This window comes from Manis javanica, chromosome 9 (assembly GCF_040802235.1).
Source record: "Manis javanica isolate MJ-LG chromosome 9, MJ_LKY, whole genome shotgun sequence".
NCBI classification, from domain to species: domain Eukaryota; kingdom Metazoa; phylum Chordata; class Mammalia; order Pholidota; family Manidae; genus Manis; species Manis javanica.
The window spans coordinates 90,640,878-90,658,583 of record NC_133164.1 but is presented as its reverse complement, the minus strand read 5'-3'; the positions used below and the strand labels follow the sequence as shown (position 1 = coordinate 90,658,583).

Below are 17,706 nucleotides of genomic sequence, written 5' to 3'. Positions count from 1 at the left end.
GCCAAGGGGTTTTGTTCTTGGGTAGTTTTTGATTACCAATTCAATTTTGTTGCTGGTAATTGGTTGGTTTAGATTTTCTGTTTCTTCCTTGGTCAGTCTTGGAAGGGTGTATTTTTCAAGGAAGTTGTCCATTTCTTCTGGGTTTTCCAGCTTGTTAGCATACAGATTTTCATAGTATTCTCTAATAATTCTTTGTATTTCTGTGGTGTCTGTTGCGATTTTTCCTTTCTCTTCTCTGATTCTGTTTATGTGTGTAGACTCTCTTTTTCTCTTAATAAGTCTGGCTAGGGGGTTATCTATTTTGTTTCTTTTCTCAGAGAACCAGCTCTTGGTTTCATTGATTTTTTTCTATTGTTTTATTCTTCTCAATTTTATTTACTTCTTCTCTGATCTTTATTATGTCCTTCCTTCTTTTTCCAGTTTCAATAATCGTGACTTTAGATTATTCATTTGGGATTGTTCTACCTTCTTTAAATAGGCCTGGATTGCTATATACTATGTACCCTTACAAGTGCCTTTGCAGCTTCCCACAGAAGTTGGGGCATTGTGCTATTGTCATTTGTTTCCATACATTGCTTGATCTATTTTAATTTGGTCACTGATCCATTGATTATTTAGGAGCATGTTGTTAAGCCTCCATGTGTTTGTGAGCCTTTTTGTTTTCTTCTACCGTTTATTTCTAGTTTTATACCTTTGTGATCTGGTTGGTAGCATTTCAGTATTTTTGAATTTACTGAGGCTCTTTTGTGGCCTAGTATGTGGTCTATACTGGAAAATGTTCCATGTACACTTGAGAAGAATGTGTATCCTGCTGCTTTTGGATGTAGAGTTCTGTAGATGTCTGTTAGGTCCATCTGTTCTAGTGTGTTGTTCAGTGCCTCTGTGTCCTTACTTATTTTCTGTCTGGCTGATCTGTCCTTTGGAGTGAGTGATGTGTTGAATCCTCCTAAAATGAATGCATTACATTCTATTTCCTCCTATAATTCTGTTAGTATTTGTTTCACATATGTCAGTGCTCCTGTGTTAGGTGCATATATATTTATAATGTTATATCCTCTTGTTTAACTGACCCCTTTATCATTATGTAATGTCCTTCTTTATGTCTTGTTACTTTCTCTGTTTTGAAGTTTATTTTGTCTGATACAAGTATTGCAACACCTGCTATTTTCTCCCTATTGTTTGCATGAAATATCTTTTTCCATCCCTTCACTTTTAGACTGTGTATGTCTTCGGATTTAAGGTGAGTTTCTTGTAAGCAGCATCTACATGGGTCTTGATTTTTTATCCATTCTATTACTCATGTCTTTTGATTGGTGCATTCAGTAGTTACATTTAGGGTGATTATTGATAAATATGTACTTATTGCCATTCCACACTTTGGATTCTTGGTTACCAAACCTTCAAGAGTAGTTTCTTTATTATCTAACCATCTAACTTAACTCTCTTATTACGCTATTATAAACACTGTGATGATTCTTTATTTCTCTCCCTTCTTATTCCTCCTCCTCCGTTCTTTATATGTTACGTGTTTTATTCTGTACTCTTTTTTGTTTCCTTTGACTGCTTTTGTGAATAGGTGATTTTATTTTTTGTCTTTAGTTAGTATTTGGTTGGTCTGCTTTCTTTGCTGTGATTTTATTTTCTCTGGTGACATCTATGTAGCCTTAGGAGTGCTTTAGCTAGAGCAGTCCCTCTAAAATATCCTGTAGAGGTGGTCTGTGAGAGGCAAATTCCCTCAACTTTTGCTTGTCTGGGAATTGTTTAATCCCTCCTTCAAATTTAAATGATAATCGTGCTGGATATAGTATTCTTGGTTCAAGGCCCTTCTGTTTCACTGCATTAAATATATCATGCCATTCTCTTCTGGCCTGTAAGGTTTCTGTTGAGAAGTCTGATGCTAGCATGATGGGTTTTCCTTTGTAGGTGATCTTTTTTCTCTCTCTGGCGGCCTTTAATACTGTCCTTGTCTTTCATCTTTGCCACTTTAACTATTACATGTCTTGGTGTTGTCCTCCTTGGGTCCCTTGTTTTGGGAGATCTGTGGGCTTCCATGATCTGTGAGACTATTTCCTTCCCCAGCATGGGGAAGTTTTCAGTGATTATTTCTTCAAAGATACTTTCTATCCCTTTTTCTCTCTCTTCTTTTTCTGGTACCCGTATTATGCAAATATTGTTCCATTTGGATTAGTCACATAGTTAATTATCTTAATATTCTTTCATTCCTGGAGATCCTTTTATCTCTCTCTGCCTCAGCTTCTCTGTATTCTTGTTCTCTGATTTCTATTCCATTAACAGTCTCTTGCACCTCGTCCAGTCTGATCCTAAGACCTTCTAGTGATTATTTCATTTGTGTTTCCTCCCTCCAGACTTCATCCCTTAGCTCTTGCATATTTCTCTGCATTTCACCAGCATGGTTATGACTTTTATTTTGAATTCTTTTTCAGTAAGATAGGTTATATCTATCTCACCAGGCCCTCTCTCTCTCGGGTTGTCTGAATGATTTTTGACTGGACCAGATTCTTCTGCCTTTTCATGGCGATAGAAGTGGTCGCAGGCAGGTGGCATGTGTGTCATCTGGGAGAACAAAGTCCCTTCCTGCTTGCTGTTCACCTTGCCCTTCTCTGCTGCCTGTGTTGGTCACCCGCACACAGGGAGCAGTCTCTGCTTTAATCCCCTGAGCTGCTGTGGCTGGGGCAGCCCTTGGGATAGCCCAGGGCTCTGCGGGGAGTCGCAGACAAGCCGGGTGTGTTCTCCTATGAGAACAGCACCCTTTCATGCCTTCCAGACCTTGCTCCAGCTTCCTCTGCCTGTGCTGGTCAACCAGGTGCAGGGTGTAGCCTCTGGTTCAATCCCCTGAGCTGCGGTGAGTGAGGAGGTCCTCGGGATAGCCTAGGGCACTGAGGGGGGTCACAGATGCACCGGGTGTGTTCTCCTGAACGGCACCCCTTTGTGCCTTCCAGACCTTGCTCTGGCTTCCGTTGCCTGTTCCAGTTACCTGCACACCGGGGGCAGTCTCTGAGATAATCTCCTGAGCTGCAGTGGGTGGGGCGACCCTCCAAATAGCCTAGGGCGCTGTGGGGGATCACAGACGCACCCAGTGTGTTCCCCTGCAGGAACAGCACCCCTTCGTGCCTTCCGTACCTTGCTCCATCGGCAGCCTCTGGGTCTGGCCCAGTTAGCTTCGCGCTGGGAGAAGCCTCTGTGTGGTTGCGGTGGGTGGGGCTGTTCTCTGGTTGCTCAGCAGCTGTGGCATGTCAGCTGGTTTGCTTGCACTGATGGCCAGGGGGACTGAATGGGAGGCTGCTTATTGCTGCGAGGAGCTTCAGAGCTGTGTTACCCCCCAGGTTGTTAGGGCACCTGAAGTTCCTTAAGATTCCCAGCCTGCTGGGCTGAGTATGCTGGGATGATTTTGTCCAGCTGTTGAGCCCTTGTCCCTTTAAGACTTTTAAAAAGCACCCGCTTTTCTTTTGTACCAGGGCAGCCGGCTGTGGTGGCCCGCTCACAGTCTCCATCTCGGATTTTACTTTTCCGTTTCTCTAATGTCCAGTACACCATGCAATGTGTGTCTGTGCTCCCAGTGCAGATTACTAGGGCTGATTATTTTAGTAGTCCTGTGCTTCCCACTCCCTACCCACTCTGATTCTTTTCCTCCCACTGGTGAGCTGGGGTTTGGGGAATGCTCAGGTCCTGCATGGTCACGGCTTTGTATCTTAGCCTTTTCGTGAGATGGTGAGTTCAGACTGATGTTGATGTAGCCTGGCTGTTGTACTGTACCTTCTGGTCTTTTTTAGGAATAGTTGTATTTGTTGTATTTTCACAACTATGTATGGTTTTGGGAGGAGTATTCCGCTGCCCAACTCATGCCGCCATCTTGAGCCCCTCCTCAAATGATTTTCTTATTACAGAATTATCATTTTTACTGTTTTATGGATTATATTTCACCTATTTCAAAATATTTCTTTCCACATTTTAACATTGCTGAAATTGGAATGAAGCTTACAGTAACTGGAATGTTTTTGCTTTTTTAGTGGTAGATGAAATTAAGTTTTATAAACAAAGATATGTAAGATATGAAATACAGCAAATTACCTGATTTTTTTAACATCAAAATTTTATATATAATGAAATATACTGAAAAGTCTGATACCTCAACATCCTTGTCAGTTTCAACTTCCTTTCTGATTTTATCTTCAATTTACTTGTAATGTGTTCAGTATATAAAACTCTCAACATTCAAGAAATTTATAAGTTTCTGAAAGCCTATATACTAATAACATTTTTAAGTTTTTAATCACCGGAAATTTCTATAATCTATATTCTCAAAGGTTTCCAGTTGAAATAACTCTAGTATAAACACACAAAAACTTGAATCATCAACATTTTAATGACCTGAGAATCAAGTACCGTGCGAGCATAAAGGATCAAATTCTACTTGAAATTGTATCTGTAATAATACTGACTGTTCTATAAATATTCAAATCCATAAACTGAATGAATGAGCTAATCCTGGAAAGAAGAGTGGCAAAACATATTCTCAAGACATCATCCACACTGACTTTGTTTTTTTCAAGAGGAGTCCAATCTAATTCTCTAGCAACAGAAAATTTGCTATTGTCAGAACTATGAGAAAGAACTTCCCAGGTAAACAAAACAAAACCAACCCCTCTGTAATCACCAAAGACCAGCCCACTGTTACCTGAAGCAAGTAAAAGTAAATCCTAGAAAACGGTTAAGTATATCAATCACAATCTCATAAGAGGCCTCCAGCATTATCATAAGGATAATCTATCCACAGGTTTTAAGTAGAACTTAAAAAAAATAGAACATCTTAATTCACAATATAAAGAACAGAATTTGACAAATTTCACCAAGTTGGCACTGTATAGCAGTTGAAAGAATATCCAGAAATGTGATTCCAAAAAAATTATTCTGGAGTGTCATATCTGCTAATTTGTTTTTTGCTTTTGGGTTGTTTTGGCTTACGAAATGCCATAGAAAATGAGACTCTGGAGACCTTGAGTGTTCTTTAAAAAGAGACCTACATTCTTCTAGGTTGCTGAGTATACTTGCTAATTCTACTAGGAAGGTCCAAATCCTTGGTGACATTACCTACCCACCCTTCTCCCAAACAACTTTAGCAAAAGACCTCTTCAGAGGCACCACAGCAATTCCTCACCAGCTCTCTGTTGAGAATCTTAGCACCTTCGGGGCTGTGAGGCTACTTAGAACCTCTAAGCTTCCTCTGCACCAAAACTTCACATCAAGCAGATTTTTCAAACTATTCTTTCTTAGCATCAAATGTCTCCCTTCTTCAAATCATTTTTCCTCCAGAGTTAAATCTGGCTCTCCCTGAGAGCCTGTGGAGAACTGTTCACTCTCCTTTTCTCGAGGAGGTAATGATGCTATCAAATAGCTCCATCTTGTTACTTCTAGTCCATTTCTTCTTTACTTTGTAATCTTGTACTTTGTATAAAAGCTACTCCTTTTCTTTGATGAAAACCAGTGGTTTTTACCAAACTTTATTAACCTTACAATCCTCTTCAAGTATAATCCTTGTCTTCTGGGTTTGATCCCACACTGCCCCACCTGCTGCTAATCTTCTCTTTCAAGTATTACTTCTTCCCCTTTAATTTTACACCTTTCCTTCAACATACAAAAAAAATACATACATACACAGAAAACCAACTCTGGCTCCATTCCTTTGACTACTCTACTACCCCTTTTCCTTTGTGTTGAAGCTTCCTAAACGAGTAAGCTACACGTCCCTACTACTTCCCAAGTACATCAAATCTGCTGGCACTGAAATGGTGCATGTCAGGTTCACAAATATATCAGAAACACATCTTCATCTCAGGTAAAATATTACAACAAATAAACTCCTCAGTTTTCATGACCATGCTTCCTCGGCTTCTCCCTCTACCTCTGACCTCCTGAGAAGCCTCTCTTCTTTTACTGACTCTCCATTAGGCTAACTCTTGGTCTATTTCTTTCTACCTCTGCACACACTCTGGGTGCAGTCTCATGTATAGACAAGGTTTAGATTACTGCCTATGTCCTCCACCTCCACCACTCTCTAACTGCAGAACATCTCTACCGGCACCCCAAAGTTAAATATTCCAAACCCACCTTCACCACCCACTTCTCATCAAAGCTGCCACCTCCAGGGGTTCATATTAATTCATTCAAACAGGGAGACCTATGAGGATCTTAGACCTTTCTTTCTCTTACTACCTATATCCAAAGGCTCTCCACATTACATAAATCCCACTATTTACATACTTTTGATATATTTTATTTCTTCTCCAGTCATTTTACTGTAGTCCCAAGCACTTCTCCAAATGTTCTCAAGAAGAAAAACAGAACTGGTTGGATAATCCCATCTATAAAACTACAGTAAGTAGGCACAATTACCAATATGAATAAATATTTTTGGATTATAATTTTTAGGGGACCAGATACATTCATTATAAAAGTACAGAATATTTAAATGTGGCTACAAACCCAAATAAAACTTATGCTAAGACAGTAATTATTATATGTAATTCCCCAAAAAAAGTAGAATTACTATATAGCCAGATGGTCTAACTCATCAGGAGAGTTCAGAGCCCCAAACAGCTGAATTACTGACTCACAATGCAACTCATTTTCATTATGTTTAACAAAATAAAAGGCAGCATTTGTTTTTTGGCCTGAACGCAAGGAGTCTAAGACTCAATTTTTCATGTGTTTTCTGCCAAAAAATGCTAGTACTTCCAACCTAGGTCCTCATCTATCTGTTTCCTTTCTTTTCCATTTTAGATACTGCAGCCTGTATCCTACAGCCTAATTTTTATAAGAGCCTTTCCTAGAAGTGCTGACTAGATCTACATTAACAAAAGAACTTCAGATCATATCTGTGATGACTTCTTCCCTTAGAACCAAGATGGTGAGACAGAAGAAATCTCTTTTGATACTTGATAATGCAGTTTTAATGCTCCACTCTGAATTTATGGCATTAGACCCATGTTTTGTACAATTTTGATAGTCCCAACTATGAGATTCTCCACATCAACTTGCAGAAAACTAACTACATTTAACAATTGAATTTATGCTGACTTTAATAGTTTAATTGTTGGTAGAACCCACTGAAGAATTGTTGGTAATACAATCATCATATATAGGAATCCAAGTATTATTATTAATCTAAAAAAGTTAAAATCTTATAGAATCCAGATTAATTAAGTGAAAAATCAGTGACATACTTATTAGAACAGGTGTATTATTATAAAATGTTACTCACCATCCCCTGCAGGAAGTCCTCTCTCCTTTTTTTCATCACATTTGTTGCATTCACTGAAGTAAAGCAGCAGGAACATATCCAAGAGTACCCAAATCAAGGAGGTGGCAAGGACCACCTTGCAATATGCAAATTTTCTCATGGCACTTTAAGTCAAATGCAAAATTTTAAAATATATATACAAACATCAAAGATCATGAAAATTATTCCAATCCAGTTTCATCAGAAATCACATTCATAACCTATAGAGAAAAAAGAAAAAAGGACTAACTAGAAAATGAACTGGAAGACTAATACTCATGAGATTTTATTATAAAGAGTAAATTTTTAAATCAAACTTAGAAAAATATTTGTAAAATACATAAAAATTAATAGTATCAAGAATATAGAAGTAACTCCCACAAATCAATGTACAACAACCTGATAGAAAAGTTAGTAAAGGGTGTAAAGAATCACTTTGAAGAAAAGAAACATAATAGCTAATAACGATGTGGAAAAATGCTCACTTCACTTTAATTAGGAAAATGGAAAGTAAAACAACAGTGAGCTACTATCTCATACCCATCAAACACATGGGGCATAACTGCCCTTCTATACAATTACTAGGCTAAAGCAGAAGCTAAGCTGTTAACTGTCATAGGAATTTAAGAAACCAGGGACTTCCAGTCCATTTCAACCACTCACATCCGGTTCTCGGGGTCTAAGGATTAATACGAATTCTCCTAGTACCTGTGCTACAGCAGCCTATTGGGCTAATTCTCATCCCTTTGTCCTACTGAATCCCATTCTAAAAATGCTACCATCACCAGCCATTCAGAAACAGACTCATGGAAAGCATAATGGAAAAGAAAAGGGTATCATAAGATCTGAGACCTAGTTCTGGCTTTGAAAGTAAATTTATAGACTTCCGTGCTTTTATTTTCTATTTCCCACCACCCACCTTCCTTGCTCTCATGCCCCCAATCTGTTAAAATACCGTAAGAAATAACTGGAGGAACTGTCACCAAATTTGGGGATACATTTGGGATAGTCTACTAGAAGCATTTCTGGCACATAAGGAGTTCACCTTGGGGAGCTCTCAAGCAGTCTGAGGGACCTCAGAGGGTTAGAGTCATCCCACAGAGCAGCTGACACCAAGGTTCAAAGGCTTGTCACTGCTCATCAGGAGACAAGCCAAGTGCACTCAGCTAAGGTGGATGGAGGAAACACACACTTTGCAAACATGTTCCACAATAAAAGCCAACAGAGCAGATGCTCTGAAGGACTGGGCGTATGGGCAACAGAGCAGTTTCTCACAAGGGCAACTTCATGTAGCAAGTACCGTGACAGAGAGCAGAGATGTATCTATCTGAACAATTCAGGGCAGGCCAGACAAGTTTATCTCTGAAAAAGATATAATAGTTCTTGCCTACTTTACAAGGTTGTCAGACTGCAACCTGAAAAGCACCCAAAAATATTCAAAGTGATACTTATAAATGTAAAGTATTATTTCTGTTCACCTCTCTGGGTGATCTGTTGATCTGTTGCCTATAGTCCTCCTTTCATCAAAGCAAACACTCCCTGGCTGCAGTGAGAACAGGGACATTACTATCACTTTCTTGCCACAGAATCATACTTACTCAGTATCTGACATTGTGTCACTTGCAGGGAGCAACTAGTGGTAACTATGGTAATTGGGCTGAGGGGAGGCAAAAAGCATCAAAGTGCAGTGCCATGGAAAACAGTTCTCTCCAGAGAAACTACATGTGTACAAATTTATATTTTGAGCTACTTCAACATGACAAGCTACCTCTCTTGGGCACTGGCAAAGTAAACCGTATGACCGCTAGTACATCATCTAAGATGCAAATGTGACTTTATGTTCTCTAAAATCTGCTGATATATGTCTTTTAATGTTTATAGACCGGAATATTTAAATGTCAATCTTTGTAACTTTGTATCTACTTGTATTTAATTTTCCCAAGGCAGCACAATTAGATTCAAAAATGAGGATGATATGCAGTGGGTGTGCGTCTATTTTGGAGGACAGGGGTATGGAGGAAACGAGAAGTATAGAGAAAAAGAGGGAAATTGGAAAGGCAAAAATCTTTGAGATCCTATGTTAGGCAAAGATGCTTCAGAACAATAAAACACACAAACCATTAAAAAAAAGATTGATAAATTGGACTTCATAACGAAAATATGCTCTTCAAAAAAAAGTTAATAAAAAGGAAGTCAGATTGAGAGAAAAAGTTTACAAATTATGTATCTGATAAGTGACTTGCATCTGGAAAAGTAACTCAAAATACAATTTAAAAAATCCCATTCTAATAAAAATGGGCAAACACCAAAAAAGTGATACAGATGGCAAATAAGCACACAAGAAGATGTTCAACATCACTATTTGGCAACTGCAAATTAAGCTCACAATGAGACACCACCATGCACCAATGCAAATGGACATAGGGAAAAAGAAAAACACCAAGTGCTGCAGCTGGAACCCTAACACGTGGTCAGTTGGAATGCAGAATAGTACACAGCCCCTGCAGAGAACAGTTTGGCAGTTTCTTCCCACAGGAATCTGCAAGCCATTCCTATTTACTTAAGAGAAAGGAAAACGTAAGTCTAAACAAATAACTGTATGTGAATCATTAAAACATCTTAATCATCAAAATTCGGAAACATAAGGAGTGGAGACAAGATGGCGGCATGAGTAGAGCAGCGGAAATCTCCCAAAACATATATTTTTGAAAATACAACAAATACAACTATTCCTAAAAGAGAGACCAGAAGACACAGGACAACAGGCCGACTACATCCACAGCTGCAAGAACCCAGCACCTCGTGAAGGGGGTAAGACACAAGCCGTGGCCCAGGGGGACCCGAGCGCCCCTCACCCCAGCTCCCAGCAGGAGGAGAGGAGTTGGATGGGGAGGGAGAGGGAGCCCAGGACTGCTAAATAGCCAGCCCTAGCCATACGTACCAGAGCGCAGACACAGTACATGCATGGGGCGCTGAAAACTAGGGAAACAGAACAGTAAGACCTGTGAGCAGCTCCCTGCAGCTGGCAGCCCCCAGCCGGCGCCCCTGGGACCAAAGAAAAGCAAATACTTTTTGAAAGTCTTAAAGGGACAGGGACCCCAAAGCTGGATGGAAGCGTCCTGGGACACTTAGTCTAGCAGCTGGGAATCCCAGGGAAATCCGGGCTCCCTAACACCCTGGGCGGCAGCGCAGCTCGGACACCCCTCACGGCAATAAACAGCCTCCCATGTGTTTCCCCTCCGATGCGGCTCTGCCATATTGGAGTAGCAGCCCAAGGCAGGCCATGCCCACAGCAACTGAGGAGCTTAACTCCACAGCGGCCGGGCAAGAATCAGAGGCCGCGTCTATGCGCAGCTGCACAGCACAAGCTGCTAGAGGTTGCTGATCTCCGAAGAGAGGAAGGCCACAAACCAGCAAGAAGGAATGTTCTCCCAGATGACACACGCACCAGCTCCGCACAACTACCTCTATCGCCGTGAAAACGCAGAAGAATTTGATACAGATCAAAATCACAGAGTCAACCCCTGAGAAGGAGATATACTTAACCAATTTTCCCGAAAAAGAATTCAAAATAAAGGTCATAACCATGCTGATGGAGCTGCAGAGAAATATATAAGAGCTAAGGGATGATGTCTGGAAGGAGATTACAGAAATGAAACAATCTCTGGAAGGATTTATAAGCAGAATGGGTAAGATGCAAGAGGCCATTGATGGAATAGAAACCAGAGAACAGGAATGCATAGAAGCTGATGCAGAGAGAAATAAAAGGATCTGCAAGAATGAAACAATATTAAGAGAACTGTGTGACCAATCCAAAAGGAACAATTTCCACATTATAGGGGTACCAGAAGAAGAAGAGAGAGAAAAAGGGATAGAAAGTGTCTTTGAAGAAATAATTGCTGAAAACTTCCCCAAAATGAGGGAGGAAATAATCGATCAGACCACGGAAGTACATAGAACTCCCAATAGAAGGGACCCAAGGAGGACAACACCAAGACACATAATAATTAAAATGGCAAAGATCAAGGACAAGGACAGAGTTTTAAAGGCAGCGAGAGAGAGGAAAAAGGTCACCTACAAAGGAAAACCCGCAGGCCAGAAGACAATGGCATGATATATTTAATGCAATGAAACAGAAGGGCCTTGAACCAAGAATACTGTATCCAGCACAATTATCATTTAAATATAAAGAAGGGATTAAACAATTCCCAGACAACCAAAAGTTATGGGAATTTCCCTCCCACAAACTACCTCTACAGGGTATTTAAGAGGGACTGCTCTATATGGGAGCATTCCTAAGACTAAATAGATGTCACAAGAGAAAATAAAATCACAGCAAAGAAAGCAGACCAACCAAATACTAACTAAAGGCAAAAAATAAAATCAACTACCCATAAAAGAAGTTAAAGGAAACACAAAAGAGCACCGAATAAAACAACCAACATATAAAGAATGGAGGAGCAGGAATAAGAAGGGAGAGAAATAAAGAATCACCAGACAGTGTCTAAAATTGCTCAATAAGCGAGTTAAGCTGGCAATAAGATACTAAAGAAGCTAACCTTGAATCTTTGGTAACCATGAATCTAAAGCCTGCAATGGAAGTAAGTACATATCTTTCAATAATCACCATAAATGTAAATGGACTGAATGCACCAATCAAAACACGCAGAGTAATAGAATGGATAAAAAAGCAAGACTCATCTATATGCTGCTTACAAGAGACCCATCTCAAACCCAAAGACATGCACAGACTAAAACTCATGGGATAGAAAAAGATATTCCATGCAAACAATAGGGAGAAAAAAGCAGGTGTTGCAGTACCAGTATCAGACATTACAGACTTCACAACAAAGAAAGTAGCAAGAGATAAAGAAGGACATTACATAATGATAAAGGGCTCAGTCCAACAAGAGGATATAACCATTATAAATATATATACACCCAATACGGGAGCACCAGCATATGTGAAACAAATACTAACAGAACTAAAGGAGGAAATAGAATGCAATACATTAATTTTAGGAGACGTCAACACACCACTCACTCCAAAGGACAGATCCACCAGACAGAAAATAAGTAAGGACACAGAGGCACTGAACAACACACTAGAACAGATGGACCTAATAGACATCTATAGAACTCTACACCCAAAAGCAACAGGATACACATTCTTCTCACGTGCACATGGAACATTCTCCAGAATAGACCACATACTAGGCCACAAAAAGAGCCTCAGGAAATTCCAAAACACTGAAATCCTACCAACCACCACTTTTCAGACCACAAAGGTATAAAACTAGAACTAAATTGTAGAAAGAAAGCAAAAAGACCCACAAATACACGGCGGCTTAACATCATGCTCTTAAATAATCAATGGATCAATGACCAAATTAAAAGAGATCAAGTAATATATGGAAACAAATGACAACAACAACAAAAGCCCCAACTTCTGTGGGATGCAGCAAAAGCAGTCTTAAGAAGAAAGTATATAGCAATCCAGGCATATTTAAAGAAGGAAGAACAAACCCAAATGAATAGTCTAATGTCACAATTATCAAAACTGGAAAAAGAACAAATGAGGCCTAAAGTCAGCAGAAGGAGGGACATAATAAAGCTCAGAGAAGAAATAAATAAAATTGAGAGTAAAACAATAGAAAAAAATCAATGAAACCAAGAGCTGCTTCTTTGAGAAAATAAACAAAATAGGTAATCCTCTAGCCAGACTTATTAAGAGAAAAAGAGAGTCAACACACATGAACAGAATCAGAAACGAGAAAGGAAAAATCACGACAGACCCCACAGAAATACAAAGAATTATTAGAGAATACTATGAAAACCTATATGCTAACAAGCTGGAAATACTACAAGAAATGGACAACTTTCTAGAAAAATACAACCTTCCAAGACTGACCAAGGAAGAAACACAAAATCTAAACAAACCAAGTACAAGCAATGAAATTGAAGCGGTAATCAAAAAATTACCCAAGAACAAAACCCCTGGGCCACATGAATTTACCTCGGAATTTTATCAGACATACAGAGAAGATATAATACCCATCCTCCTTAACGTTTTCCAAAAAATAGAAGAGGAGGGAATACTCCCAAACTCATTCTATGAAGCCAACACTACCCTAATACCAAAACCAGGCAAAGACCCCACCAAAAAAGAAAATTACAGATCAATATCCTTGATGAACGTAGATGCAAAAAAATATTCAACAAAATATCAGCAAACCGAATTCAAAAATACATCAAAAAGATCATACAGCAGGACCAAGTGGGATTCATCCCAGGGATGCAAGGATGGTACAGCATTCGAAAAACCATCAATATCATCCACCACATAAACAAAAAGAAAGACAAAAACCACATGATCATCTCCATAGATGCTGAAAAAGCATTCAACAAAATTCAACATCCATTCATGATAAAAACTCTCAGCAAAATGGGCATACAGGGCAAGTACCTCAACATAATAGAGGCCATATATGATAAGCCCACAGCCAACATTATACTGAACAGCGAGAAGCTGAAAGCTTTTCCTATGGGATTGGGAACAAGACAGGGATGCCCACTCCCCTGACTTATTCAACATAGTACTGGAGGTCCTAGCCACGGCAATTACACAAAACAAAGAAATACAAGGAATCCAGATTGATAAAGAAGTCAAACTGTCACTATTTGCAGATGACATGATATTGTACATAAAAAACCCTAAAGTTTCCACTACAAAACTACTAGAAATGATATCGGAATACAGGAAAGTTTCAGGATACAAAATTAGCACACAGAAATCTGTGGCTTTCCTATACACTAGCAATGAACTAATAGAAAGAGAAATCAGGAAAACAATTCCATTCACAATAGCATCAAAAAGAATAAAATACCTAGGAATAAACCTAACCAAGGAAGTGAAAGACCTGTACCCTGGAAACTACAAAACACTCTTAAGAGAAATTAAAGAGGACACTAGCAAATGGAAACTCATCCCATGCTCTTGGCTAGGAAGAATTAATATCGTCAAAATGGCCATCCTGCCCAAAGCAATATACAGATTTGATGCAAACCCTATCAAATTACCAACAACTTTCTTCAATGAACTGGAACAAATAGTTCAAAAATTCATATGGAAACGCCAAAGACCCCAAATAGCCAAAGCAACCCTGATAAGGAAGAATAAAGTTGGGGGGATCTCACTCCCCAACTTCAAGCTCTACTACAAAGCCACAGTAATCAAGACAATTTGGTACTGGCACAAGAACAGAGCCACAGACCAGTGGAACAGAATAGAGACTCCTGACATTAACCCAAACATATATGGTCAATTAACATATGATAAATGAGCGATGGACATAAAATGGGGAAGTGACAGTCTCTTCAACAGATGGTGCTGGCAAAAGTGGACAGCTACATGTAAGAGAATGAAACTGGATCACTGTATAACCCCATACACTAAAGTAAATTCAAAATGGATCAAAGATCTGAATGTAGGTCATGAAACCATAAAATTTCTAGAAAAAAACATAGGCAAATATCTCTTGGACATAAACATGAGCGACTTCTTCATGAACATATCTCCCTGGGCAAGGGAAACAAAAGCAAAAATGAACAAGTGGGACTATATCAAGCTGAAAAGCTTCTGTACAGCAAAGGACACCATCAACAGAACAAAAAGGTACCCTACAGTATGGGAGAATATATTCATAAATGACAGATCTGATAAAGGGTTGACATCCAAAATATATAGAGTTCATGCACCTCAACAAACAAAAAGCAAATAATCCAATTAAAAAATGGGCAGAGGAGCTGAACAGACAGTTCTCCAAAGAAGAAATTCAAATGGCCAACAGACACATGAAAAGATGCTCCACATCACTAGATAGTAGAGAAAAGCAAATTAAAACCACAATGAGATATCACCTCACACCAGTAAGGATCGCCACCATCCAAAAGATAAACAAATGTTGGCAAGGTTGTGGAGAAAGGGGAACCCTCCTACACTGCTGGTGGGAATGTAAATTAGTTCAACCATTATGGAATACAGTATGGAGGTTCCTCAAAAAGCTCAAAATAGACATACAATTTGTCCCAGAAATTCCACTTCTAGGAATTTACCCTAAGAATGCAGCAGCCCAGTTTGAAAAGATGCACCCCTAGGTTTATTGCAGCACTATATACAATAGCCAAGAAATGGAAGCAACCTAAGGGTCCATCAGTAGATGAATGGATAAAGAAGATGTGGTACATATACACAATGGAATACTACTCAGCCATAAGAAGAGGGCAAATCCTACCATTTGCAGCAACATGGATGGAACTAGAGGGTATTATGCTCAATAAAATAAGCCAGGTGGAAAAAGACAAGTATCAAATGATTTCACTCATATGTGGAATATAAGAACAAAGAAAAACTCAAGGAACAAAACAGCAGCAGAATCACAGAACCCAAGAATGGACTAACAGTTACCAAAGGGAATGGGACTAGGGAGCATGGACGGGAAGGGAGGGATATGGGCAGGGAAAAAGAAAGGGGGCATTACGATTAGCATGTATAATATAGGGGGGTGCATGGGGAGGGCTGTGCAACACAGTGAAGACAAGTACTGATTCTACAGCATCTTACTATGCTGATGGACAGTGACTGTAATGGGGTGTGGGGTGGGGGACTTGGGGAAGGGGGGTGCTTAGTAAACATAATGTTCTTCATGTAATTGTAGATTAATGATAACAACAACAACAACAAAAGACTAAGAACAACAAATGCTGGAGAGGATGCTGAGAAAGGGGAACCCTCCTACACAGCTGGTGGGAATGTAAGCTAGTTCAACCATTGTGGAAGGTTGTATGGAGGTTCCTCAAAAAACTAAAAATAGAAATACCAATTGACCCAGGAATCCCACTCCTTGGAATTTACCCAAAGAATACAGCTTCTCAGATTCAAAAAGACCTAGGCACCCCTATGTTTATCACAGCACTTTTTACAATAGCCAAGATATGGAAGCAACCTAAGTGTCCATCAGTAGATGAATGGATAAAGAAGATGTGGTATGTATACACAATGGAATACTATTCAGCCATAAGAAAGAAACAAATCCTACCATTTGCAACCACATGGATGGAGCTGGAGGACGTTATGCTCAATGAAATAAGCCAGGCAGAGAAAGACAAGTGCCAAATGATTTCCCTCATTTGTGAAGTATAACAATGAAGCAAAACTGAAGGAACAAAATGGCAGCAGACGCAGAGACTCCAAGAATGAACTAGTGGTTACCAAAGGGGAGGGGTGGGGGAGCGTAGGTGGGGAGGGAGGGAGAAGGGGATTGAGGGGTATTATGTTTAGTACACATGGTGTTGGGGATTGCGGGGAGAACGTGTAGCACAGAGAAGGCACATAGTGGATCTGTGGCATCTTGCTGCACTGATGGACAGTGACTGCATTGGGATATGGGTGGGTATTTGATAATATGGGTAAATGTAGTAACCACATTGTTTTTTCATGTGAAATCTTCATAAGAGTATATATCAATCATACCTTAATAAAAAAATTTTTAATAAATAAACACACAAAATAAAGAAATAAAAACTTCTCACAAGGAAGACCTTCATAAAGTGAGGGTTATTTTTGTAATATCTTGATTTAACTCTCTTTAAGTTATTTCTTAAGTAACTTAGAGAACATAACTTATGGAACACAGTCCTGTATTGTTCTTCAACATTAACATATACCTTGTATTTAATACAAATAGTTGTGGACAAACATGGGAAACCCAAAAGTCACCATTATATAAATCCTCACAACCACCAAAAGAATCTATAAACTTAGCCTCAGAGAAGTGGAATCTGTCAACTATTTCTACTATCAGTTATTTTTTTCTAAGTTAAGAATATCATATTCTAAATATATCAACCTTAGAAAAATGCAGTAAGTAAATGCAACATTATTTCATACAGGACACTGTGAGGAAAGAGTTAACATAGTTGATCTGTTTTGTTTTAGTCAGTCCTTGCTAACTAATCTCTGGGGGATGCATGGAGTCATGGCAATGACCCCTGCACAAACTCTGAGAACTAAACTCTGGGAATGTTCACAGTCAGAAGCAGTGGGTCAGGATGTACCAGGCTGTCAGCACTGTTTAAAAGTAATCATCAAGATTTATGATGTACACCTGGTATCTGGTATCTGTTAAGTTTCAGTTACCAGGCTGGCCCCATGGCAGGAATGCCACTATCTGACCAGCTTCCTATAAGAACTCTGGATTCAGTTAACTGAATAACATTTATGTGCTTACCTGACCAGAGACATCTTGTACATTTCTCTATAATTCACAGCTAGAGAGAAAATCATGTCCATGTGATCCTTGAAAAGGAAAGACATGGAAGTCTGTGCCTGATCTCCCTAGCATTCACCT

The 17,706-nt window shown here is 39.3% G+C and overlaps 1 protein-coding gene across 3 annotated transcripts in view; it reads right to left on the bottom strand.

Moving 5' to 3' along the window:
* The window catches only part of GALNT1 (polypeptide N-acetylgalactosaminyltransferase 1), a 131,043-nt gene that overhangs the window by 79,768 nt on the left and 33,569 nt on the right, over positions 1 to 17,706 (bottom strand). For 2 of the 3 annotated variants that reach the window (XM_037017484.2, XM_073212913.1), the window contains one exon: positions 7,280 to 7,518. In XM_037017484.2, coding sequence (XP_036873379.1) covers positions 7,280 to 7,418 — 139 coding nt within the window. In that variant the 5' untranslated portion in view covers positions 7,419 to 7,518. Of the gene's footprint in view, positions 1 to 6,279; positions 6,389 to 7,279; positions 7,519 to 17,706 lie in introns of all 3 variants that reach the window. The other variant, XM_037017478.2, reaches the window with a different exon arrangement.